Here is a 27,331-nt window from a genome sequence, read left to right as displayed (position 1 = left end):
TCTAAAAAATATCTTACGAGTTGTAAAGATGAAACTTCTCCTTTTCTGTGACAATTTACAACTGAAAAGGTTTTTTGAAGTACAGAATGACTCTGAAGATAGCATTTGTCAAAGTGCCCAGGCCTCCTTGGATCAGACACATACATATTCTTAAGGGTCTGTAGCTCACCAAGTTTATGAAGTTCTTTAAATCTGCCAGGACAGGAATATTTCGGTTGAATTTTCTGCAGTTGACAGTATTAGCATGAAGATAAGAGTTGATGATTGTGAAGGTCACAGTTGGAGGGGACTGAGTATGTGTCCTGAGCCAACTGGCCCACTTATCTTTAAATTTCTAGATTGGCATTTGCTTAATATTGGGTATTGTAGCATTAACTCTAATTTAGAAGTTTGTTTCAATTTATGTATAGCATCTGTGTAATTTCTTACGTCAAGAAGTTGGTATTCGGTCTCTTATAGAACATCTTGGAACAGGGATCGGTAGCTCCGAGGTGACTGTGTGTGTAGTTCATGTGAGGGGCGTCTCTTGGCTTGAGGGACCAGCAGGCCCTTGTCCTTGCTTGTTCTGTTGCCAAGGTCACGGCTTGCTTCTTGGGCACTGTTCCTTTCCTTTTTTTTTTTTTTTTTTTAAACTATTCCACTGTTTACCTCCTCCGCTAGTGTAGGAAGGGAAGACTGGAAAAGTCCCAATTTCTCAGTACTTCATACACTTTTGCTGCATATTAATGACTCATCAGTGACACTTGAACTTGGAAGTTGTATTTGATGAAGGAAAAAGACGTTTCTTTATAGCCCTTTGCTGCTTTGTTTTTCCTACTTTATTAACATGTAGGCAGAGGGGGCAGTGTCTATTTTTCTTCCAGAAGGTTTCAGCATTAGGCGTATTTTAATGGTTTCTCCCTTTACTAGCAGTTGGCTTCTCAGAAATGTTTCTCATCAAAATGGAAACAATAAGGCTGTTAGATGCTTAATGTGAGTTTAAGCTAGTTATTGTATTGACCTACTTTTCCTTTTCCTTAGATTCATGCAAATTACGTGCCTTCCAGCCCTTGAGTGTTTTGTTGAAAGTTCCTAATTTTTGTAAACCTTTGGCAGCAGCTCAGATAGCTGTCTCCACCTCTTAGTGTGGCAGTCCTCGTGGGTTTGGTATCATCTGTTCTGTCGTCTTTGTTCACTTTGTTTTTACTCGTTTTAAAAATATGTTTCCAGAATTATACTTAATTGCTGGAAACGTTGATTTTTCTTGAGTGACAAACCAATTAAGTGTGTATGACACTAGGCAACAAAGACACTTAAGATTTTCTGCTTATCCTGTCTCTGAAAAAATCCATTATTCATCGTCTTATTGTTTTTAAATACTGAGGTAAAATTTTCAATACAATAGGAAAATTGCTTTGGAAATGGAATAAATTGCTTGCCAGTTCAAAGGCTCCATTTCTGAAGTGGAGGTTACTAAACATGATGTTGCTTATATCCATTATCTTTCAGACTCATTGTACTACTTTTCTAGCATTAAACTTGATAAGATTGTGACTTTTGCTAAAATGCAACACAATCGCGGAAGGAACCTAATGAAAAAGACGAAAAATCTCATTTTGTATACTATATTATAATATATTTAAGTGGCGTTTTGAATTTTAATTGCATTATGTATAAATATTCATTTTCTAGTCGACTGTTTTAAAAGAAGGGCTCTTATGCAGAAAATAAGAAAACAAGGAATTTTTCGGAGGAAACCTACTGGCCCTGTTTTAGGCCTGCTGCTTCACAGATGACCTGGGCTTTTGCCTGCGTATCTCAAGTGACCAGTCCCTTGTTGTGGGGATGTTCTGTGCTTGCTGCTTTGCTGCTTGGTGAGGCTGGGGGTGGGGGGTGGGGCGGCAGGTGCTGCTGCCTCTCCCCACTGTGCCCTTGACCTTCAGCAAGCGGCCTTCCGGATGTGTTTAACCAGGCTTAATCACCGATATTAAAGTTTTCCCGTGCTTCTTGGGTGTACTTTTAAGCAGCACAGCACAGTAATGGTCATCTTTGTAGATAAATCTTGTATTCGTTTTTCATGTTTTCAGATATTTAAAGTTTACTCACATCTGTGGTTAAAGTTTACTCACATCACACACAAAAAAAGGCTTTCGATGCATTTTCACAAAGAGTTCTCCAGAGAAGTTGTTCACACCGACCAGCCATCGAGTGCCTGGTTATCCAAGATTGTTAGGAATGCTAAGTGTTAAGAATTAGTTTTTTCAATTGTTTTAATTTGCACTTTTCAAAAGTTCTTTTTGAAAACAAAATTTTTTCCTAGGTTGAAAATTTTCTTCCGAAAATTAAAGTGGAAGTCCCTCCCCTTGGCTTGCCTGGCTCGCAGTGTCCCTCCCTGGCCTTGCCCCCTCCAGTCCAGGGCCCTCAGGGCTCTGCAGCCCCTTCTGGGTCTTTCGGAGACCTGTGCTGTGTCTCCCGGTCCCCACACCTCCTTTGTTTTCCAGCGCCGCTCCCTTTGAAAGGAGCCAGTCACCGCCACCCCCCCCCCCCCCCAAACTGAAGCTCTCCAGCCCTTGAACACGGTCCCCGCCGCCCCAGCCCCCGGAACCCTCCTGTGCCTCTGTCTGCGAAGTCCACTGCTCTGATCATCTTGTGGGTCTGGAGTCCTTGGAGGCTGGTCTTTTGGGTGTGGCTCCTTTCACTGAGCAGAATGTTTTGAAGCTTCATGTTGTAGCACGCGTCGCAATGTCCTTTTCTTAAGGCTGAATAATACCACATTATGTGGATAGAGCACATTTGTCTTGGACATTTGAGTTACTTTGCTTTTTATAGTAAAAATTTCCGGTATTAATTGTCTAAAACTAGGAGTTAAGTGAATATGGGTGAAGTGCGTTAGACTGATGCCTGACAGCATCGGGTAAATGCTGGCTGCTGATTTCTCCTCCTTTCCTTTCCCCTCCTCTCAACCTTGAATTCCTACCTGGGCAGCCTGGAGGGCGGGCGGGCTGGCTCGCTCGTTTGCTCTCCTTCACTCAGTCTTCAGTTTCAGCACAGCCTCCCCTCTGCTTTCTCTTCTGACTCCCCTCCCCAGAGGGTAGGTGTCTTCGATCTGTAGGGGGAAGGGGGTAATCTGAGGATCCAGATGTTTCTCCGATCACTTCCTGGATCACTTCCTACGGTTACCTCTCCTCAGACCCACTTTGGAGGCCCCAGCGGTGTCAGCCCCGCCCCGCAGGGACCCTGAGGTTCCAGCAGCTCGGCTCTCCTGTTTCCTTGCCACTGGGTGTAGACGCCTGCTTCCTTGGACCTGCGTGTTCACCGCCCACCCGTGTGCTTTCTAGCTTCCTGCACCTTGTTGGTACCTCTTGTTTTCCATTCAGGCTCAGGCTTTGAAAACCTAGGTGCTGAAAGGAGACCGTGTATTTGATCTTCTGTCTTTACAGGAAACTTTTTACCCTTTTACGTGCGTACGTCTGTGTCTCCTCTTTCGGAAGCCGGGTGTTTGGGGTGTTCTGCCTGCCTCGCGCAGCAGACCGCCCGGAGCTCTGGCGGGAGTAACAGCTGCAGTTACCTGGAGGCACCTGCTCTCTCTGACCGACTCCAGTTCCGCACTCGTGACAGACGGTCGTGCCCAGCTCGAGTGGCCGGCAGTCCTTCCCGAGCGCTGTGCTGGCCGTGCGACCTTCCGGCGTGCCGCGGTCATCCCTCACGCCCCTGCGGCCCCCGCTCAGTCACCCTCCCGGTGCCAGGTGACCGTCTCCTCAGCTGCCGCTGCCGTCCTTGTAGATTTACCGGTTGGTGCGCGTGAGCCCCTTGAGTCGGAGGCCGCGTCTGTTGCTGACCATCCCGTGTGGGTGCTCAGCATGGCCAGCTGGCTTGCAGAGCGTTTGTTCGTGTTCCTGTAATGATTCGGGGAGGTGACCTTCCTTGGGTACTCAGTCTGATGTGCTCTTCGTTCTCCAGTATTTTCAGACGTCCCATGGTTTTTATTTGTGACATTTAATTGTCGTGGGAGGAGGAGAAACATCTCGGCGTCTAGTGTTTGCTGAGGGTCCGCTCATCGTCTACTTAGTCTTACTCTGTTTTACGGTACGAGGGCCAGCGGTCTCCACATGTGCCAGGCGCCGAGTGTGGGTTCCCTGTGACACTTGACGTCTCTGTGCTGGGTGCCCGTGCGCCTGGGAGAGCCACAGCGGGGCTGCGGGCTGCGGGGACTCTGCCGCCCTGCGCTCCCCGAGGCTATGCGGAGAGCAGGAGCGATGAGAGCCTCAGGGCACAGAGGGAACAAAATCCCGTCATTGGCTGCTCTGCAGTGGCATTCGTTCCGTCGCTGTGGTAAAACGATCACAAGTATAGTGGCTTTCAACAGATTTCTTCCTTCCCGCTTGGGTCGGCCAGGGCCGTCTGGTCTCCCACGGCTCCCGCAGGCTGTCGGCAGGCTGCCTCCCCCGTATAGGCCCTGCGGAGAGGCCCGGTCCATGCGGGTGGAGGGTAACGTCTTGTTTTCTTGCTTCAAATTGCCCCCACATGTTGAGAAGGTCTTACAGATCCGTGTGCGGAGGTGGGCCCTTCAGTAGCGAGTGTTGCCATTTCTGTGGTTGTGTTCTGTACGGCCCCGCAGAACCCCGCGGTGGTCGAAGTGCTCGCTGAAAATAGCAGGGTTTACGGGCGCAAATAAGTTCGGGCAGACCACGGGGAACCTACCTTTTTTGTGACCCCGTCACTAACGAACGCACTCATGGTCCTGGTGACACTGGCTGAAGAGGCACGGCGAGTCCCTGGCCGCTGAAGAGGTGCTTCTGCAGCCCAGCACTTACGTGAGGAGGCCCAAGCCACCAGGGCTACTGAGCGGTGGCCACGGGGAGCACCGCAGAGCGGGCACACGCAAGATGGGCCCAGCTACACTGATGGGGGGCAGCCTTAGCCATCGTTTGTAAGTAGTCGTGTAGGACCCCGTGTGATGGCAGAAGCAAATCACTGCCAGGACAAGATGTCATTTTCTGCCCCTTATTTAAGTGAAGTGTCACATGTATTCAGCCCCAGTCTGATGAGCTTGAGGTAAAATTGCTTCCAGTGTTTTTGGTACTGTTCTAGCACTCCTAGTGGTAGGAGTTTAAATTGCAATTGGCAATTACATTTCACGTGTTCTAGAGCTTGTGACTTTATGGGACAATTATACGGCTCAGGGAATCTTTGAAAGAATTCACGTAAAAATGGGGAGAGAGTTCTGTGCACAGATATTTTCACTGAAACATTATTTAGTGGGAAGTCCTGTCTTCTCTGTCCAACAGTAGGGAATAAATCAGTAACCTGTAACTCAGCAGTCTGCTTGCTGGATTATTTTCTAGTTACCAGATGTTAAAAAGATGGCACAAGAAGCTTAGGTTGCAGGTTAGCATTGGCCTTGTAGTCTAAGGACATCTTTTCCGTCATTGAATTCCACTTGTGCTTGGATTCTTGACAGCTGGGCACCTATTGCAAGAATAAAGTTTCCTGAAGGTCGAGGCTTCTGGAATATTTTGCCTTCTGACCTTTGCACTGAATGCTGGTAGGCAGAGTAGCGCCCGGCACCATCACTGCATGCCTGCCTGCGCACACACGTGCAGGTGTGAGAACGTCCACATGCACAAAGTTCCCTGAAGCACTGCTAAAAAGAGAGCTCATTTTGCACATGCGAAGCATGTTACACGCTGTAGAAGATGTGTTTTAATAACATTTAGAGCAGAACGGAAATAATTGCACTGTTGCTGGATGTTCCCAATTATCTGGAGTAGCGCTCAAACTTGTCATTCTTGTGAAAGCCTTCATTCCAGAACGTTGGAGAGTCACAAGCAGTCTAGAGAATGAAGATAGTAACGATGGTACAGAGGACAGCGTCCAGGGCACGACAGTTCTTGGACATGATGGTGGGAAGACAGATGGCGAAACCTGGATCCAAGAAACCACAGAAACGACACTCGGACGTCAGTTTGGGTCTTAAATATTTTTTCCTTGAGTACATTTTCCCCAGTCGCTCATTATGATGGCTTTTAAACATATAGAAACATTAAAAGAACGTTCTTCTACATAGATTGAACAACAGTGAACGTTATGCCTCGTTGGCTTTCTGTCTACACTGACCTGTTCTCAGTGCTCTGCAGGTAGGGCCCTTAGCACGGGCCTCCCCATGACAGGCTGGATTCTAGAGCCACAACACTGTTGTCACAGCCAAGGAAATTAACATAACTCCTGATAGGGCATCTGCAGCTCATTTCAAGTATCTTCTGTTGTCTCAATAATTTCTTTTCTCCCAAACTGGTACAATGCACAACATATCATTCACCATTTTAAAGTGCAGAATTCAGTGGCATTTGGTATACCCCCAGGGTTGTATAGCCATCACCGTCATGTGCTTCTAGAACATGGTGGTTTTGAGGAGTCCAGGCTGGTGTTTTGTAGTGCGTCCTGTGTCTGGACTAGCACCTCCTGGAGTTGGGCAGTGCTCTTGGTTTTGTGTACTTCTTGTCACGTGAAATTAGCCCCGGAACAGTGCTTCTCAAACAGCAGAGTGTGAGCACTCCTGACGCCAGCTGTAGGCTACTTGTGGAAGTTTCCCGTGTCTGGTGGTGGTCCGGGAATTTCTGGTCCTGACGCAACCCCGTGTGATGCTGATGCTGTTGGCGTGGCGACTGCGCTTTGAGAACCACTGCTCTGGAGACTGATTAAATACAGTAAATGTGTTGGGGGAATGCTGGGTCTGCTTCGTGTTGTATCGCGTCAGCAGGCAGGTGTCAGGTTGCCGGTGGTGAGCGGTTCGGAGGGTGAGTCCAGGTTAGGGTGGAGATCTCTAGAACTTTCTGCAGTTCCCGAGTTTCCATTCCGGTTGCGAGGAATTTGTGGATGCTTCTCCAGCACCGTGGACTGTTCTGCTTTTTACCCCCCAAGTATTTGTGGATTTCCCAGATACGTTTCTGTCATTGATTTTTAAAAGAAATTTCTTTACGGTGAGAGAACATACTTTGTCTCATTTCAGTTCTCTTACATGTATTAGTTTGTATTGGGGCCCAAGATGTGGTCCGTGGGAGTGAGTGCTCATTGAGCACTTGAGGAGTATATTCTGCTGTGTAGGGCAGAGTGTTCCGTAAATGCCAGTAAGGGCAGGTACGCTGGTGGTGTTGGCCACATCTTTATGTCCTTTCTGATGTTCCATTTCTTCTGTCAGTAACCGAGAGAGGAGTTTGGAAACCTTAGGGCAGTACTGAGGATTTGTCTGTTCCTCCTTTTGCTTATGTCCTTCATACTTCGTGTACTTTGAAACTGGTGGTAAGTGTGTGCACACTCAGGATTGCTGGAGCTTATTGGGGATTTGATCTTTTGTCATTATGTAATGTCCTTCTTTATCCTGGGCGGTTCTTCCATTTTATTTTTTTGATGTCTTCTTTGTTTTAAAGTACAATAGCTACTTTTCTTCCTTTGAAAGAGGGTTTGCATCGTATCCTTTTCTGTCTTTTTACTTTTAATCTTTCAACATTATGTGCCATTATATTTAAAAGGTTTCCTACCTGTTCCGTTGAACGACACTCAGATCAATGGAACAGAATAGAGAACCCAGAAATGGACCCACAGACAAATGGCCAACTAATTTTGATGAGGCAGGAAAGAATATTCAATGGAATAAAGACAGTCTGTCTCTTCAGCAAGTGGTGGTGGGAAAACTGGACAGTGACATGCAGAAGAACGAACGTGGACCACTTTCTTACACCATCCACAAAAATAAACTTAAAATGGATGAACGACCTAAATGTAAGAGAGGAAGCCATCAAAATCCTCGAGGAGAAAGCAGGGAAAAACCTTTTTGATCTGGGCCGTAGCAACTTACTCAACACGTCTCTGGAGGCAAGGAAAACAAAAGCAAACGTGAACTGTTGGGAACTTATCAAAATAAAAAGCTTCTGCACAGCGAAGGAAACAATCAGCAAAACTAAAAGACAACCGACAGAATGGGAGAAGATATTTGCGAATGACATATCAGGTAAAGGGTTAGTACCCAAAATCTATAAAGAACTTATCAAACTCAACACCCAAAAAACAAATAATCCAGTGAAGAAATGGGCAAAAGACATGAATAGACACTTCTCCAAAGAAGACATCCAGGTGGCCAACTAACACATGAGAAAATGCTCAGCATCACTCATCATCAGAAAAATACAAATTAAAACCACAATGAGATACTACCTCACACCAGTCAGAATGGCTAAATTTGGTAACTCAGGCAACAACAGATGTTGGCGAGGATGCAGAGAAAGAGGATCTCTTTTGCGCTGCTGGTGGGAATGCAGACTAGTGCAGCCACTCTGGAAAACAGTATGGAGGTTCCTCAAAAAATTAAAATTAGAACTATCCTATGACCCAGCAATTACACTACTAGGTATTTACCCAAGGGATACAGGTATGCTGTTTCGAAGGGGCGCATGCACCCCAATGTTTATAGCAGCACTGTCAACAATAGCCAAAGTATGGAAAGAGCCCAAGTGTCCATCGCTGGATGAATGGATAAAGAAGATGTTATACACACACATGCACACACACACACACTGGAGTATTACTTGGCAATCAAAAAGAATGAAATCTTGCCATTTGCAACTACGTGGATGGAACCAGAGGGTGTTATGCTAAGTGAAATTAGAGAAACACAAATATCATATGACTTCACTCATATGAGGACCTTAAGAGACAGATGAACATAAGGGAAGGGAAGCAAAAATGATATAAAAACAGGGACAAAATATAAGAGACTCTTAAATATGGAGAACAAACAGGTTACTGGAGGGGTTGTGGAGGGGGATGGGCTAAATGGGTAAGGGGCATTAAGGAATCTACTACTGAGATCATGGTTGCATTCTATGCTAACTTGGATGTAAATTTACAAAATGAACTAAAAAATTATACACATCAGCACATCCAATATGAAGTTGGAAATCACAGAGAAAAACGTTGTGGTATAATTTTAAATTATAGGTGGATTTTGTTAAGCTACTTCGATAAAGGAATAATAAAATAACCAGCTATTCTCTTGCAGTGAACATTAAAAAAAAATAAAATGTTTTATTATTATTTTGTAGATAGTGATGTTTGTCTTCCAGGCAACATTTGGCAACGTCTGGAAACCTTTTTATTGTTGCGACTAGGGGGGTGCTCCCACGGGCATCAAATGCGTAGAGTCCACGGATGCTGTTGAACATTCCACAGTGTACATGACTGTTCTATCAGCAGAGAATTCTATGACCCCAAATGTTAATGGTACTGCTGTTGAGATGTCCCACTGTACGGATTGCAGTATATACATAGCTAACTTTTCACTGTTAGTATTTTACACTTAATGTAGACTGTGGAACTGCCCACTTCTTACAGTATGACTGTGATGTCTGTTCACATATTTTATGCTGAAGCCTTCACCGGATGATGTTATAACTGTCATTTCCCATCATCATACACGTTTTAAAGAATTTTGTGTTGCTTTTCATTCTCGAAATTGTAAGTTTCCTGTTTGTATCGTTTTCTTATCTTGAAACTTTCTTTAGCATTCTTTTGTCCTAGCTGTGATGGTGACGAATCCTCCGAGTTTTATCCTTCATCTGAGAATGTTTTTGTTTTGCCTTCGTTCCTGGAGGATCTTTTTGCTGGAGGTAGAATTCTGGGTTGAGCCTGCTTCTGTTTCAACACTTAGACGTGGAGTCCTGGCCTCCGTCTGTCTCCACGAGATGTTCGTGGGTGTTGGAGCTAATGTTCTTCTAGACGTAATGAGTCCTTTTTCTCCGGCTGCTTCCAAGAATTTTTCCTTTATCTTTGCTTTGAGTAGTTTGGTTGCGATACGCTTTGTCTGATTTTCTTTGCCTTCGTCCTGTTACAGGTTTGCTGTTGTCTTTAAGTAGATTGTAGTATCGTCTGGCTCTCACTGAGGCCGTGGTTGTGAGTTTGGGTTGGTTTTATTTGTCTTCTGTAAAGTCTGTGGACTTTTTCAGTTTCAGCAACTGCCATTATCTCACAGGAACACAGAAGTCTCCTCTCTTATTTTTGAAATTGGGGTAACGCCTACCAAGAAGGCTTGAGGTAACATTAAATAAGATAGCATTTGTTGACTCTGCGTTACACTTTCTAACAAATTGTTGGTTCTCAAGGTAAGCTTTTATTTGTTGAAGACAAATGTGTCCGTGATTTAGGAAAGATAAAATGGACCTTTGACGGTAGGCTGCCTGTTTTTGGAATCAGAAGAGGATTGTTGGACTCTGAAAGGGATGCTGGCTAGGAAGGAAATTTAACTGAATAGAAAGTTTTAGAAAAGAGAATTAGAGAGAATAAGTATAAGTGGGACATAGTATTCTTGCTGTGTGTGTCAAGTCTGACAACAAACCAGGGGCACCAGGTTCCTGCCTTGACCGTAAGACACCTGCGTAGGTCAAAAGTCACTTCCATGACTTTGATTGATGAGTGTAAAGTTGGTCAGATTTTATATCCTTTCAGTCTGGAACAGTATGGAGATGTGACCCGGACATATACATTTTTTGCTAATAGTAGTGTTTTAGATGATGGACTTTTTTATATTCCTGAATTGAACACCGTGAGTGGGTGGTACCGTCGAGCTGACCGTTCACCCTGATGACCGTGGGGGGCTCCCCTCACAGCACGGTCACGGCGGCTTCCTTGGGGAGCCTCTTCCGTTTCTGCTTACCCTGGCTAGGTAAGATTTTTGCAAAGGAAAGTCGCATCCGTTATTTATAATGGTTTGCCTGCGCTGCAGACAGCTTAGTTTGAGGAGTACAGAAAAGCGTGGTCAGTAAAGTTGGACCAGCTCGGGTCCTACATGATCCCCTCACCGTGACGGAAGCCTGCGTGGCCTGCCTCAGCACTCTGCTCTTACCTTTTAGCAGGTACCAGCTGGAAGATGAGTCCGCCCACCTGGACGAAATGCCACTAATGATGTCTGAAGAAGGCTTTGAGAATGACGAGAGTGATTACCACACGCTACCACGAGCGAGGACCGCACGACGAAGGAGAGGACTGGAGCGGTTTGTCTGTGGAGGCTGGAAGCTCCTCTGTACGAGGTGTGCTATCTGTTGCTGCCTAGTGTCCTGGGCACCGGGGTTACAGAGTTCAGACGTTTAAAAGCTTAGCTTCTAACGTTTATTTTCGTATCAAACTAAAGAAGACAGTCTAAACGAAATGACGTCATGGAGAGTGATAGCCATTAGAACCAGAAGGGGCCGGAAAGCCAAATTCACTTTTTTTATGGGTCGTTTTAATGCTTAGAGGATGGAGAAAATTAGCGGTTTTGTAATTAACGCATGGTAGAATCAGTTCTGGTGACCATATCAGCATTTATAGCTAAGTTCCCTTGTCTTCGTCTGTGGTTATCCTGTGTCCAAAAAGGCGGATATGGGCCCGTAAAATGCAATGTATTCACACCGTAGCCGCCTGTGTGCGTTATTTGACTGGAATGCTTTGGCTTGGAGTAAGATTCTTCTGTTAATTTAACCCGAAGGAGATGAAGGCAAGGACTGCTTATACTTTAAACAGGTTCGCTTGTGGTTGACGTAAACTGCATTAAGTCTGCTCACCTTTGACTTTAGGGCCTGGTGTGTGAAACCACACTCTGTGTGTAGGACACTTTTGCCACTGACTGTCCTCCAGCCCTGGGGACTGGCAGGGCAAGATTACGGCTGGCCAATGCCAACATCACTTGAGCAGTGTGTGTCTAAGAAGTTACAGCTTCTTTAGGCTTTCTGTTCAAGGCTTGTGGTCAGAGCCTTTCTTACGGTCATGAACTTCTGTCCCTTTCCCCGTAAAAAGAATATACATAATTGTAGAAAGATATCTTACTTATCATCCTCTTTATCCCATTAGAAGTTTGCAGAAAGATGTTTTAAAAAAAAAAAAAATTTAATGTTTATTTATTTTTGAGAGACAGAGAGAAACAGTGTGAGTGGGGGGAGGGACAGAATAAGAGAGAAGACACAGAATCTGAAGATGCTCCAGGCTCTGAGTTGTCAGCACAGAGCCCGACGCGGGGCTCGAGCTCACCAGCCGTGAGATCATGACCTGAGCCGAAGTCGGACGCTCCACCCACTGAGCCACCCAGACGCCCCTTACAGAAAGCTGTTTTTACAGCTGATTTGATTTCAGTGTCAGCTCATGCAGTGGTCTTCAAACAGTGTTCCGTGGGCTCCCAGGGACTCCAAGGAGTCCCTCAAAGAGGTGGGCAGTGTCGAGTCAGGAAGTGAGCCCGGGCAGGATTTAGGCTTATCCACCCCCCTTTCCACTTCCACTTGGTGTCTGTCTTTTTCTTTCTTACCTCTTGTAAGCTTTTCATACGAAGAAGGAATTTCACGGCCAAACAAGGTTTTAGAAGTCGCTGACTTGTGTCGCATTTTCTAGGTTGAATAGCCCGTATTCCTAGAGTGTTCTCTGTGGGCACCTACTAATTCTAGAGTTAATTTCTTTAGCAATTGCAGAGCTGTGCAGATTTGTTTTGTTTTTCTCGTGTCAGTTGTGATGCTTTGTGCTTTTCAAGGGATTTATCTTTTTTCAAATATATAAATTCCTGCGATGTACGATGAATGAGGCTTTGTAGGGACGTCACATTTTTTCAATTCATGATATTGTCAATTTGTCTCTCCCTTTTTCCTAGTAATCTTGATAGAAGATTATCAGTTTTCTTTTTTTCAAAGAGCCAAACATCTGGTGGTATCTTTGCTTTTGAAATTGTAAACTTTGATCTTGAAATAAATCCTAACTTCTAGAAAAGTTGCAAGAATTGTACAGAGAATTCCTCTATGCCTTTTGCCCAAGTTCACGAATTTTTAAGCTTCTGCCATGTTTACCCTACCATTCTCTTCACATCTTACCGTTGTTTTCCGAGTCGTTCGGACTAGGTTGCTTCTACGTTCCTTTCTCTACGTCCGAGTACTTCGTCGTGCATTTCGTAGGAGAAGGGTATTTTCCTCCCTCCGTCACGCGGTCGCCGTGTTCAGATGTCGTGTCGGTGCCGTGCCTTCCACCTGCTGTCCCCATCCCGTCCTCCGTCGTGCGCTTCTTCTCTGGGCTGGTGTGGCTGTTCGGTGGCATGTCTGTGCAGGGTCCGTTAATCCGGAACCGTCCTCGCGGTTGGTCTTTCATTGTGTTGATATTTTTGAGACTGCGGATCAGGTATTTTGTATGTTTCAAATTTGGGTTTGTCTGAAGTTTCCTTGCTGTTAGATTCAGGTAAAATATTCTCTGCGAAGCACTGTAGGAGAGACACTGTGAACGTAGGCTGTTTGCTTCCTGTTTCATTGATTTCTGTCTTCCCTTCATTTTTTCTCATACTTTGAGTTTAATTTGCTGTTCTTTTTCTAGCTTCCTAAGATGAGCATTGCAGTTTTTTCTGTTTTAAAAATAAATGCATTTAAGTTTTGACACATGGTATTTTCATTATCATTTAGTTAAAAATATATAACGATTTTCCTTGTCATTTCTGCTTCCATCGATGCAATTTAGAACCATTCTGCTTAATTTCCAAACAGTTGGGAAGTTTCCTAATTATCTTTTTGTAATTGACTGTTGTCTTAATTCCACTGTGGCTGGAGAACGTACTTATGATTTTTTTAATTTCAGTCTTTGTAATGTGTTGAAACTTGCTTTATGATTCATCATATATGGACAACGTTAGTTAATTTTCTGTGTGTATTTGAAAAATAATACAAATTTTTTTAGTTGTTGTGTGTGTTGCTCTGTATGTCAGTGAGTTGTAAGAGCTGATTGTCTTGGTCGAGTCCTCTGTATTCCCGAAGTTTGCTTGTTTATCAGTTACGAGAAGCTTGGGTGGATCTCTCAACATCGTTGAGGGTGTGTCTCCTGCTTTAAATGATGTCAGTTTTGCTTCATATATTTTAGAGTATGCCGTTAGATGATGCAAGCGTGGGATTACTAACTTGCGTTGGTTTGGTCTTTGTCTCTGCTGGTATTTCTTCTATGCGTGCGTATGTCTGACTTCAGTACAATGATACCATTTTTATTTTTATTTTTTAATTTTAATTCCAGTTAATTTACAGTGTTAGATTCGTTTCAGGTGTACAATGTGGTAATTCAACAGTTCCACACATCACCCTGTGCTCATCGTGACGAGTGCGCTCCTTAATCTGCATCACCTGTTTCATGCCCCACCCCCACCCCTGGTGACCATCAGATGACTCTCTATTATGAAGAGTCTGTTTCTTGATTTGTCTCTTTCCCTCCCTCCCTCCCTCCCTCCCTCCCTCCCTCCCTCCCTCCCTCCCTCCCTCCCTCTGTCAGTACCAGCTTTCTTTGATTTGTATTTGCATCGTGTATAATTTTCTTTCTTTGTTTTATTAAAAAAAAATCTTTTCTTTTGAAATAATGATAGCTTCACAGTAAATTGCAAAGATAGTAAAGAGGGTCCCACCCGCCCCCACCCAGTCCCCCCAGGGGTTGCATCTTACATCCCTGTAGTGTGGCGTCAGACGGGAAGCCGGCTGCGCTGTACCCGTGTGTACTTCACTCACTGTACTACACATGTGGGATCGCAAGGCCGCCAGGGCAGTAACGACGCAGACCCGTCCCGTCGCCACAGCTGTCTCCGGTGTGCTGCCTTTTCGGGTCCTGTTCCCTCCCCTGCCCCAGTCCCTGGCCTCTGGCAACCACTAGTCTGTTCTCTAGCTCTGTACGTTTAGTTTTGAGAGTGTTCTATAACTGAAACCATTCGGTGTGTGATTTCTGGAGATTGGCCTGTTCGGTCAGCACAGCGCCCTCGAGATCCATTCAAGTTGTGGGGTGTATCGACGACGGCGTGTTCCTTTTTATTGCCGGCTGGCGTTCCGTGGGATGGATGAATGTTTGACCACTTGCTGTGCAGAACATGGAGATTGTTTCAAGTGTTTGGACGTTACCAGTAAAGCTGCTGTGAACCATCAAGTGCAGGTGTTTTGTGTGTGGACGTGTTTTCATTTCTCTGGGATAAACGTGCACGAGCACAATTGCTGGGCCGCATCCTAGGTATGTGTTTAGTTTTCTAAGAAACCGCTGGACTATTTATATTTCTCAGACTGGTTGTGCCATTTTACATTCCCACCAGCAGTGTGTGCGAGATTCAGTGTCTCCATGTCAACATTTGTTGTCACTGTTTTTATTTTGGTTGCTGAAATATGTGTGTGGTGACGGCTCACTGTGGTCTTTGTTTGCGTTTTCTAAATGACTAGCGAGATTATCTTACTTGCCATTGTCATATCTTGTTCAGTAAGTGTTTCTTTAGGTCTATTCCTTTTTCTTCTTGGTTTTGTTTTATTTCTGTTGAGTTTTGAGAGTTCTTCGTGTATTTTAAATTTTATTTATTATTTTTAAAATCTTTTGGTTTTTAATTTCTTTTAATGTTTATTCATTTACTTTTGAGAGAGAGAGAGAGCACAAGATGGGGAGGGACAAAGAGAGGGAGACACAGAATCTGAAGCAGGCTCCAGGCTCTGAACTGTAGGGCTCCAACCCACAAACCGCGAGATCATGACCTGAGCCTAAGTCAGACACTTAATTCGGCCACCCACGTGCCCCTTAAAGTTTTTTTTAATGTTTATTTTTATTTTATTTTATTTTATTTTATTTTATTTTATTTTATTTTATTTTATTTTATTTTATTTTGAGAGAGAGAGAGAGAGAAAGAGAGAGACAAACATGAGCAGGGGAGGGGCAGAGACAGAGGGAGACACAGGATCTGAAACAGGCTCCAGGCTCTGAACTGTAAGCACAGAGCCCAACGCAGGGCCCAAACCCACGAACCGCAAGCTCATGACCTGGGCCGAAGTCAGACGCTCAACCGACTGAGTCACCCAGGCACCCCAAACGTTTATTTACTTTTGAGAGAGACAGAGAGACAGACAGAGAGAGACAGAGTGCAAGTGGGGGAGGGGCGGAGAGAGAGGGAGACACAGAATCTGAAACAGGCTCCAGGCTCTAGGCTCTGAGCTGTCAGCACAGAACCCTATGTGGGACTTGAACTCATGAACCACAGATCATGACCTGAGCTGAAGTCAGACACCCAACCGACTGAGCCACCCAAGTGCCCCCTTCTATATTTTACTTGTGAATCTTCTGTCAGCTAGGTTGGTTGCAAATATTTTCTTCCACTCTGTAGCTTATCTTTTCATCCTCTGAAAGAGTGTTTCCACAGATCCAAAGTCTTTGATTTTGATTGTTTTTCCTTTGAGCATTATGCTTTTGATGTCACAGCTGAGAACTTTTCACTTAGCCCTGTGTCTCAAAGATTTTCTTCTACAAGTTTTATAGTTTTTCTTCTTTTTAATTTTTTTAATGTTTATTTAATTTTGAGAGAGAGAGAGAGAGAGAGACCAAGCAGAAGTGGGGGAGGGGCAGAGAGAGACTGAGACACAGAATCCGAAGCAGGCTCCAGACTCTGAGCTGTCAGCACAGAGCCGGATGCGGGGCTCCAACCCATGAAACTGTGAGATGGTGACTTGAGCCGAAGTCGGCCGCATAAGCAACTGAGCCACCCAGGTGCCCTGACAAGTTTTATAGTTTATATTTAGATCCTTTTGAGTAATTTTTGTGCTATGTGGGAAGTTTCGGTGGAGATTTTTTTTTTTTTTTTTTTTTTTTTTTTGCCTATGTATATCCAGATGCCTCAGCACCATTTGTTGGAAAGAACATCCTTCCTTCCTGAATGGCTCTTGTACTGGTGTCACCAGTCTGTCGGCTGTCCGTGAGCGGGGCTGTCTGCTCTCTTTTGTTATCTGTACTGTCCGTCTGTTTGCCTTGCTAGTGCCCCTCAGTCTGGAGTGCTCTCTCTTCATCTAGGTCTTAAAAAGAGGCCAGTCGATTCCTTGTATTTTGTTCTTCTTTTTCCAGATTCTTTTAGCTATTCTGGTTCCTGTCCCTTTCCATAGACATGTTAGATAATCTTTTCCAATCTATAAAGTCCTTCCAGGAATTTTGATAAGGGATTATGTTTAACCTGTATATTAACTTGGGGAAATTGACATCTTTACTATGTTGAATCTTCTAGATCACAATTTACTTCTCTCCGTTTTTTTCTTCAGCATTTTATAGTTTCAGAACCCAGGTCTTATACATGTTAGATTTATTCCTAAGTCAGCCTCCTTCCTTCTTTCCTTCCTTCCTTCCTTCCTTCCTTCCTTCCTTCCTTCCTTCCTTCCTTCCTTCCTTCCTTCCGTGTTTGTAACTGACATGGCATTTTATTTTATTCTAATTAATTATTTTATATTTTTATGTTCGTTTATTTTGGGGGCAGGGAGGGGCAGAGAGAGAGGGAGACACAGAATCCAAAGCAGACTCCAGGCTCTGAGCTATCAGCACAGAGCCTGATGCAGGGCTCAAACCCACAAACCTCGATATCATGACCTGAGCCGAAGTGGATGCTTAACTGACTGAGCCACCCATGTGCCCCATGGCATGGTATTTTAAATTTTGGTTTCCATATGTTCATTGCTGGTGTGCAGAACTAGAGTTGAATTTTGTGTTTGTCTTTTATCTTGCAACCTTGCTGAGCTTACTGTTAGTGCTAAGAGTGTTTTTTTGTAATTTTCTACATGAACAGTTATGTCATCTGCAAATAGAGACAGTTTTATTTCTTCCTTTAAGCCTGTATGCCTTTTATTTTCTTTTTTTGCATATGGGTCTGTCTGGAACATACACTATTATGTGAAACAGCAGTGGTGGGTATGCCTTTTTGCTACTTTTTTTAATTTTAATTTTAATTTTTTTTAGGCAGAGAGCAAGAGAGTGCAAGCAGGAGAGAGGCAGAGGGAGAGAGAAGGAACCCCAGGCAGGCTCCATGCCCAATGGGGTGTCTGATGAGGGTTCAGTCCTACGACCCTGGGATCATGACCTGAGTCATAATCAAGAGTTAGATGTTCAACCGACTGAGCCACCCAGATGACCCCCCTTGTTGCCTCTTGTTCCCAGCCTTTGGGAGAAAGCTTTCCGTATTTCACCACTAAGTATGATGTGAACTATGGGTTGGTTGGTTTGTTTGTTTGTTTGTTTGTTTGTTTAAAATAGATTACTCATCTAAAATTATTGGGGCGCCTGGATGGCGCAGTCGGTTAAGCGTCCGACTTCAGCCAGGTCACGATCTCACGGTCCGTGAGTTCGAGCCCCGCGTCAGGCTCTGGGGCTCTGATGGCTCGGAGCCTGGAGCCTGTTTCCGATTCTGTGTCTCCCTCTCTCTCTGCCCCTCCCCCGTTCATGCTCTGTCTCTCTCTGTCCCAAAAAAATAAATAAAAAACGTTGAAAAAAAAAAAAAAAATTAAAATTATTGATAGTTTTCTTATTTAAAATCTCTCTTTGGGGGGCGCCTAGGTGGCTCAGTCAGTCAAGCGTCTGACTTGCCTTAGGTCATGATCTTGAGGTCTGTGAGTTCGAGCCCAGCATCAGCTGCCAGCTCAGAGCCTGGAGCCTATTTCTGATTCTGTGTGTGTCTCTCTCTCTGCCCCTCCCCCACTTGTGCTCTGTCTCTCTCTCAAAAATGAATGAACATTAAAAAAATTGTTTTTTAAATCTCTCTTGTGTTGGGTGGGTGTAATACAAACAGTTGTGTCAGATTCAGAAACAGGATCTAGAGATCCAGATTTGAGAGTCCTGTCGTTGTCATAGAAGAAGCCACATGGAAGGATGGTGTTTCTGAACATCTCACAGGACATGTGGCATAGGTCTGTGAAAAATAAAGGAAAGGGACACCTTGGGGAGAAGGACAGTTCTGGGAAGGAAGACTAGAATCCATTCTCTTAGGCGGGGGGCGGTGGGGGGGAAGGGTAGCACTGGAAGAGTGGAGAAGTGGTAGAGAAGGTGACTTTTGTCCTTTTTTTTTTTTTTTAATTAAAAAAATTTAGAGGGGCGCCTGGGTGGCGCAGTCGGTTAAGCGTCCGACTTCAGCCAGGTCGCGATCTCGCGGTCCGTGAGTTCGAGCCCCGCGTCAGGCTCTGGGCTGATGGCTCGGAGCCTGGAGCCTGTTTCCGATTCTGTGTCTCCCTCTCTCTCTACCCCTCCTCCGTTCATGCTCTGTCTCTCTCTGTCCCAAAAATAAATAAAAAATGTTAAAAAAAAAAAAAAAATTTAGAGTGTGCGTGCAAGCTTGGGAGGGACAGAAGGTGAGAGGGAATCCTAAGCAGCCTCCACACTCAACACCAGAGCCCGATGTAGGGCTTGATTTTATGAACCGTGAGATCATGACCTGAGTGGAAATTATGAATCAGGCACTTGACCGACTGAGCCACCCAGGCACCCCCGGGATGACTTTTGTCTTGTCCTTAGTTGGGAACATGAGGTCATTTGGGTGAGGAGATGACTGGGATCCAGATGAGGACTGAAAACATGGGAAAATCGGTCCTGGCTTTGGTAGAGAGATAATAACCAACAAAGGAGAATCAATAGTGATGCATTTGTATTGCATCCAGCATAGTGTTACGAGTTTCTGTCAGTGAGAGAGCCTGAACCGTTGCGAACTTGGTGGTGGCCGTGTGGCTGTGGGAGCCTCGGGAGCTATATATTAACTATATTTGTTCTTTCAATCTATGAGCATGGAAGGTTTTCCATTTTTTTGTGTCTTCAGTTTCTTTCATAAGCTTTCTATAGTTTTCAGTGTATAGATTTTTCACCTCTTTAGTTAGGTTTATTCCGAGGTATTTTATGGTTTTTGGTGCAATTGTAAATGGGATCGATTCCTTCATTTCTCTTTCTGTCGCTTCGTTATTGGTGTATAGAAATGCAACCGATTTTGGTGCCTTGATTTTATATCCTGCAACTTTGCTGATTTCACATATCAGTGTTATCAGTATTTTGGTGGAGTCTTTGGATTTTCCACGTAGAGTATCATGTCTTCTGCAAAGAGTGAATGTTTGGGGCGCCTGGGTGGCTCAGTCGGTTGAGCGGCCGACTTCGGCTCAGGTCACGATCTCGCGGTCCGTGAGTTCGAGCCCCGCATCGGGCTCTGTGCTGACAGCTCAGAGCCTGGAGCCTGTTTCGGATTCTGTGTCTCCCTCTCTCTCTGACCCTCCCCTGTTCGTGCTCTGTCTCTCTCTCTGTCTCAAAAATAAATAAACGTTAAAAAAAAAAAATTTAAAAAAAAAAAAAAAAAAAAAAAAAAAAAAAAAAAAAGAGTGAATGTTTGATTTCCTCCTTGACGATTTGGATCCCTGTTATTTCTTTGTGTTGTCTGATTGCTGAGGCTAGTACTTTTCAATACTATGTTGAATAACAGTGGTAAGAGTGGACATCCCTGTTGTGTTCTTGGCCTTAAGGGGAAAGCTTTCAGTTTTTCCCCATTGAGGATGATATTAGCGGTGGGTTTTTCATATATGGCCTTTATGATCTTGAGGTACGATCCTTCTATCCCTACTTTCTTGGGGATTTTTATCAATAAAGGATGCTGTATTTTGTCAAATGCTTTTTCAGCATCTATTGAGAGGATCTTGTGGGTCTTGTCCTTTCTTTTGTTAATGTGATATGTCACATTGATTTGTGGGTATTGAACCAGCCCTGCATCCCAGGAATAAATCCCACTTGATTGTGGTGAATAATTCTTTTAATGTATTGTTGGATCTCTTTGGCTAGTATCTTGGTGAGAATTTTTGTATCCATGTTCATGAGGAAATTGGTCTGTAGTTCTCCTTTTTAGTGGGGTCTTTGTCTGGTTTTGGAATCAAGGTAATGTTGGCCTTGTAGAATGAGTTTGGAAGTTTTCCTTCCATTTCTATTTTTTGCAACAGCTCCAAAAGAATAGGTGTTAATTCTTCTTTAAATGTTTGGTAGAATTCTCCTGGAAAGCCATCTGGCCCTGGATTCTTATTTGTTGGGAGATTTTTGATTGCTGATTCAATTTCTTTACTGGTTATGGGTCTGTTCAAATTTTTTGTTTCTTCCTGTTTCAGTTTTGGTAGATATTCTATCTTTAGGAATTTGACCATTTCTTCCAGGTTGCCCAGTTTGTTGATATATAATTGCTCATAATATTTTCTTACTATTGTATGTATTTTGCAGCATTGGTTGTGATCTCTGCTCTTTTCATTTGTGAAATGAAAGTATTTCATTTGGGTCCTTTGTTTTTTCTTTTTGATTAATCTAGCTAGGGGTTTGTCAATTTTGTTAATTCTTTCAAGGAACAAGCTCCTGGTTTCATTGATCTGGTCAACTGTTTCTCTGATTTCGATATCATTGATTTCTGCTCTAATCTTTGTTATTTCCCTTCTTCTGCTAGTTTTGGGCTTTATTTGCTGTTCTTTTCCAGCTCTTTTAGGTGTAAGGTTAGGTTGTGTATTTGAGACTTTTCTTCCTTCTTTTTTTTTTTTAAATTTTTTTTTTCAATGTTTTTTATTTATTTTTGGGACAGAGAGAGACAGAGCATGAACGGGGGAGGGGCAGACAGAGAGGGAGACACAGAATCGGAAACAGGCTCCAGGCTCCGAGCCATCAGCCCAGAGCCTGACGCGGGGCTCGAACTCACGGACCGTGAGATCGTGACCTGGCTGAAGTCGGACGCTTAACCGACTGCGCCACCCAGGCGCCCCGACTTTTCTTCCTTCTTTAGGAAGGCCTGGATTGCTATATACTTCTCACTTAGGACCGCCTCTGCTGCATCCCAGAGGTTTTGGGTTGTGTTTTCATTTTCATTAGCTTCCACGTCCTTTTAAATTTTCTCTTTAATTTCTCGGTTAACCCATTCATTCTTTAGTAGAGTATTGCTTAATTTCCAAGTATTCCTGGTCTTTTCACAGTTTTTCTTGTGGTTGATTTTGAGTTTCATAGCAGTGTGGTCTGAAAACATGCAGGATATGATCTCGGTCTTTCTGTACTTGTTGAGGGCTGATTTGTGACCCAGTATGTGATGAATTCTGGAGAATGTTCCATGTGCACTTGGAAGAATGTGTATTCTTCTGATTTAGGATGAAATGTTCTGAATATATTTGTTAAGTCCATCTGGTCCAGTGTGTCATTCTTAGCCATTGCTTCCTTGTTAATTTTATGTTTCGATGATCTGTCCATTATTGTAAGGGGGTGTTGAAGTCCCCTACTCTTAGGGTATTATTATCAGTGAGTTTCTTTATGTTTGTGATTAATTGATTTATATATTTGGGTGGCTCCATGTTGGGGACATAAATATTTACAGCAGTGAGATCTTGGTGGATAGACCCCTTAATTATGTTATAATGCCCTTCTTCATCTCTTGCTACAGTCTTTATTTTAAAATCTAGTTTGTCTAAGTATGGCTACACCGGCTTTTGACAACCTTTAGCATGATAGATGGTTCTCCATCCACTTACTTTCAATGTGAAGGTGTCTTTAGGTTAAAATGAGTCTCTTGTAAGTAGCCTATAGATGGGTCTTGTATAGAGCCTATGTCTCTTGATTGGAGCATTTAGTCCATTGACATTTAGAGTGACTATTGAAAGATACGAATTTGGTGCCATTGGGTTGCCTTTTGAGTTCATGTCTCTGGTGATATTCTCTGGTCCTTTCCAGTCTTTGTTGATTTTGGTCTTTTTTGTTTTGTTTTTTCTTTTCTCTGCTCAAAGGGTCCCCCTTAGAATTTCTTGTGGGGCTGGTTTAGTGGTCACAGACTCTTTTAGTTTTTGTTTGTGTGGGAGGCTCTTTATATCTCCTTCTATTTTGAATGAGAGCCTTGCTGGATAAAGAATTCTTGGCTGCATATTTTTCCAATTCAGCATGTTGAATATATCCTGCCACTTCTTTCTGCCTGTCAGGTTTCTGTGGCTAGGTCTGCTGTGAGCCTGAACTCTGTTCCCTTATAGGTTAAAAAGTTTTTTTTTCCCCTTGCTGCTTTCATAATTCTTTCTCTGTCTGTGTATTTTGCGAATTTGACTGTTATCTGCCTTGGTGATTGTTGGTTTTTGGTAAATCTAATCGGAGTTCTCTGTGCTTCTTGGATTTTGATGCCTGTGTCCTTCCCCAGATTAGGATAGTTTCCTGCTATAATTTGCTCATGTAAACCTTCTCCCCCCTTTTCTCTCTCTTCTGGGACTCCTATCATTCGGATGTTACTCCTTTTTAATAAGTCACTGAGTTCTCTAAGTCTCAAATCGTGATATTTTGCCTTTATTTCCCTCCATTTTCCTTCTTCATTATTCTCCATAGTTTTATCGTCTTAATTGCTGATTTGCTGCTCTGCTTCGTCCATCCTTTCCGTCATCGCATCCATTTGAGATTGCATCTCGGTTATAGCATTTTTAATTTCGTGCTGACTAGATTTAATTCTTTCATCTCCGCAGAAAGGGGTTCTAGACTTTTTTCAACCCCAGCTAGTATTCTTATTATCATGGTTCTAAATTCTAGGTCAGACATCTTCCTTATATTTGTGTTGATTAAGCCTCGGCTGTCATGTCTTTCTCTTCTTTCTTTTGTTCTTCATTTTGTCATCTTGAGGAAAAGAAAAAGTAAAATATAAAAATTAAAAAATTAAAAACAAAGCAAAAAATCAAATGCAGCTTGATGCCAGGTGTGTTTTCATCTGCTGGTTGAAAGAAAGTTGATAGAATAGAGAGAAAAGGGAAAGAAAAAAGGTAAGAAAAAAATTAAAAAAATATATAGTAAAATAGAATTAAATGAAATAGAATAAAAAATTTATGAAGTAAAAAATAAGATAAAAAATAATAAAAATAAATTTTTCTTTCTGTATGCAAGAATGAGGAAGAAAAACGAAAAAAAGAAAACAATGTAAGCAAAAACAAAGCAAAGCAAACGAACAAATACATGAGCCAGAAAACAGAATGAAACTACAGTGAAGTTACATCCAGTTTCCCTTAGAACTGAACAGGGAAGCCCGCTATTGTCCATACATTAAGCAGGTGGAGGGACTTGTGCCGGTCTTCTGGATGGTGTACTTGGATGGTGCAGTTGGACAGGGCTTGGTGTAACGGCTGTATTGTCCAGTAGGTGGCGCTGCGTAGCTTACTGAGGTGGATCATTGTGGCACACATGTGCGTGCACATGAGAGATGGAAATGGTTTCACCCAGTTGCCTAGTCTCTGGCACAGGAACTTTGCTCTTTCACCGACTTGTGATCAGGCACCTCTCCGTTGTCTCAGGCCTCCGTCCACTCCCCATCTCTACACAGATAGGGTACCGTGTAGACTTCAGAGACCCCTGTGGCTTGGACCCACACCAGCTCTCTGGGGAAGGGTCTCACTGAGCAACGGCCGGTCCTGGCTTGCCCCAGAAAATGTTCATGCCGTTGCACAGCAGCAGAGGTTCAGAGGTTGTGGCCAATCACAACACACAGCTGGTACCAGGTTTCCCTGCACTCTGGTGGCTTTGTCCCAAGACCAGCAAATGTGGCTGCTCTCTGAGTTTTATTGGGGTCTTTGCCTATGGGGAGGTCACATGGCTTCTCCAAGTGCACTCCAGCTAGGGGAACCGCTACTCCCCATGTGGCACACGGACCTCTCAGACCCCGCTGCCTGCTCCTGGGGCTTCGCCCTGCTTCCTCACCAGAGCACCGCCAGGCACTGGGCTCCAGAACTTCAGACTGTGTTCCACTGTTTGTAGAATCCTGGTGGTGCTGAAACCCTCTCCTTTCTTCTCGTCAGTGGTTTTGGGGAACAGATTCCTTGTTCAGTTCCCTGCGAGTGTTTTCATCTTTCTCTCCAGCTGCTTTTGGGGGAGTGCTTTTCTTGCACGCTCTTGATGTGCCTCACTCTCCCCCTTTCTCTTCTCTGTCCTCCACGAAAACAGCTCCCTACCTTCTGGGGCTTTTTTCTCCACCGTTTCACGTCCCCGCACTGCGTACCTGCCGAGTTCTGTGGCTCAGGGTATACGGATTGTTGTGTTAATCCTCAGATCAGTTTCCTAGGTGCGCAGAATGGCTTGGTGCTGATCTGGCTGCGTTTCAGGGACAAGACAAGCTGAGGGTGTCCATGCTGCTGTGCCGTATTCACTTTTGGATTTAGTCTTATGTGACTTGACAATGTCAGGTGATTTATGTATAAATGGGCAGTGTCTCCCGAGCAATCACTCACTTAGAAAATATTCCACTTCCAAAGAAGTGTTACCAGGTGAAGCTAGCTCCTGGTTGTTTCCTCCCAAGGACCTCCGTTTCACTCGCCCTCTTGTTATCAGTGTTCACAGCTCCATCTTCCTCAGAAATTGCCCCTCATTTTATTTTCCTGCTTACCTCTACAGCTCCATGAGGCTTAAGTATACTTTCTGGGTTACTCACCTTTGGGGGCTTATGCACTCAAGGCACCTGTCTTCCCCTCCTGCTCATAGTTTCTGCCTGCATCGCCAGTGGCAATTCTGGTGGGACCCCAGGCTTTTAAACCCTCAAGGCTCTGTATTCATTTAATTCTGTGAAATAGCATGTGATTGGATTGTGGCTCCCTATCTACCACTTTCTTTTGTATTTGTATGAGGAAATACTTAGTAATAATACTTTTGTTGATAGTTATCAGTAGCCAAGTGTTTCAAATAATCGTTACATCTTGGAAGTCTAGGAATCTTTTTTTTTTTTTTCCTATATAGGGCTATAGGGAAAAATTAATAAACTGTTGAGTATACGTGTTTTTAGCCCTTAGTATTTAATTTAGAGTTTATAGAGTGTAAGTCTTTGGAACTTACTGGGTTGTTAGGTTCAGGTGCTACACGCAGTGGTGTTGATGTTGACGTTTTTATTTTAGCTATTGTCTGCAGTGTGCATGTGATGCTCAAAGTGGTTTTACATTTATGGAGCCTTTTGTCTGTATAAGAATATGCTGATACCAGCGTAAACTTTGTAAAACCCACATTTTCTAAATTTTACATACATTTTTCAAACGCTCAATTTTTCTGTTTTCAATATCACGGTGGATTTGCCCGACTTGTGTACGTTAAGCCGTCACACACATTAGGCAAGTAGGTGTTTCCGAACAAAAATTCCCGTTTGAATACTTTGCTGGAGGATTTTCGCCCCGATTTGAAGCTTGTATCCTGTCCGCTGCGCCTGTGTCTGCACCATGCTCCCCGTGGACCAGCCCTGCCCGCTAACCCTCCCTGTGACGAGGGGAATGTTCCAGATCTGCGATGTCCGGTATGGTAGCCGCTGGCCCAGGTGGCTGTTGAGCCCTTGAAATGTGGCTAATGTAACTGAGGAACTGGCCTTTTTATTTCACTGAATTTTGATTCATACTGAGACAGTTACATGCTGAATGAATAGTCTGGGTGGCTCGGTGAGTTTAGCGTCCCACTCTTGATGGCGGCTCTGGCCGTGGTCTCGCGGTTTGTGAGACTGAGCCCCCGTTGGGCTCCATGCTGACATCACGGAGCCTGTTTGGGATTCTCTCTTCTCCGGCCCTCCCCCACTCATGCTTGCGCTCTTTCTCTGTCTTTTGTTCTCTCTCTCTCGACTAAACTTAAAAAAAAAAAAAGTCACGTGGCCAGTGGATGCTATATTGGGCAGTACAGTAACATGCACTTCTTTAAAAAATTTTTTTAACGTTTATTTATTTATTTATTTATTTTTTAAATTTTTCTTAGCGTTTATTTTTGAGAGACAGAGGGAGACAGCATGAGCAGGAGAGGGCAGAGAGAGAGAGAGAGAGAGAGGGAGACCCAGAATATGAAGCAGGCTCCAGGCTCTGAGCCGTCAGCCCAGAGCCCGACGCGGGGCTCGAACCCACAGACCATGAGATCGTGACCTGAGCCGAAGTCGGACGCCCCCAGTAACGTGCGCTTCTGTGTCAGATGCAACTTTCTAAGATTGGAGGCGTTCTGAGTGTGACTCGGGAAGCCGCGTAGCTCTGCCAGCAACGAGTTGTTTCGTCTTGGAGAAATTGCTTACTTTTCTGGCCCCCAGTTTCCTCCTGGAAAGGAAGGAAGGTACATCTCTGGAAGGTAGTTGCGGGTGTCATACCGATTGAACCCGGAGTTTGGGGAAGAGTCCCTCCCGGCTCGTGTAACGTGGGTCTCGTGTACCATAACTGCGTGGCTTTTGTGCACCAGGAGCACGGCTGTATGCGGCTAGATAAGAGGCTGGCAATTTTGAGCTGCTGCCGGGAAGGAGTCGGGAGGGAGCCCCCTGACCTCCGGGGTGTCTGGGGTCCTGACGGGGGAGGGGCGGGTGGCAGGGGCGTGGCAAGGTGGATGGTGCCAGAGGAGAAGAGTCCTAGGGAGGGTGTCCAGGCCACACAGCAGAAGCAGCAGCAAGGTGAGAAATGGGAGTTTGATGCTTATATTTTATTTGAAGTCTTATTTAATTTTTGTTTCATTCACGCCCGAACAGATCACAAATCCCTAACGTTTTACTAAAGCTAGTTGACAATCCCTTACTCCCCCCCCGCCCCCCCCAAAGAAAGCAGTAAACATGGGAATA

At 44.2% G+C, this 27,331-nt stretch overlaps 1 protein-coding gene across 10 annotated transcripts in view; it reads left to right on the top strand.

The window, feature by feature from the left end:
* The window catches only part of ATP9B (ATPase phospholipid transporting 9B (putative)), a 254,172-nt gene that overhangs the window by 10,174 nt on the left and 216,667 nt on the right, over positions 1 to 27,331 (top strand). For 8 of the 10 annotated variants that reach the window (XM_058691769.1, XM_058691763.1, XM_058691764.1 and 5 more), the window contains exon 2: positions 10,881 to 11,057. The exons of 1 other annotated variant lie outside the window; for it this stretch is intronic. In XM_058691769.1, coding sequence (XP_058547752.1) covers positions 10,881 to 11,057 — 177 coding nt within the window. The remainder of the gene's footprint in view (positions 1 to 10,880; positions 11,058 to 27,331) is intronic. One more of the 10 variants, XM_058691761.1, reaches the window with a different exon arrangement.

Source organism: Neofelis nebulosa, chromosome 11, assembly GCF_028018385.1.
Source record: "Neofelis nebulosa isolate mNeoNeb1 chromosome 11, mNeoNeb1.pri, whole genome shotgun sequence".
NCBI classification, from domain to species: domain Eukaryota; kingdom Metazoa; phylum Chordata; class Mammalia; order Carnivora; family Felidae; genus Neofelis; species Neofelis nebulosa.
This window is presented reverse-complemented; position numbering and strand designations above follow the sequence as displayed.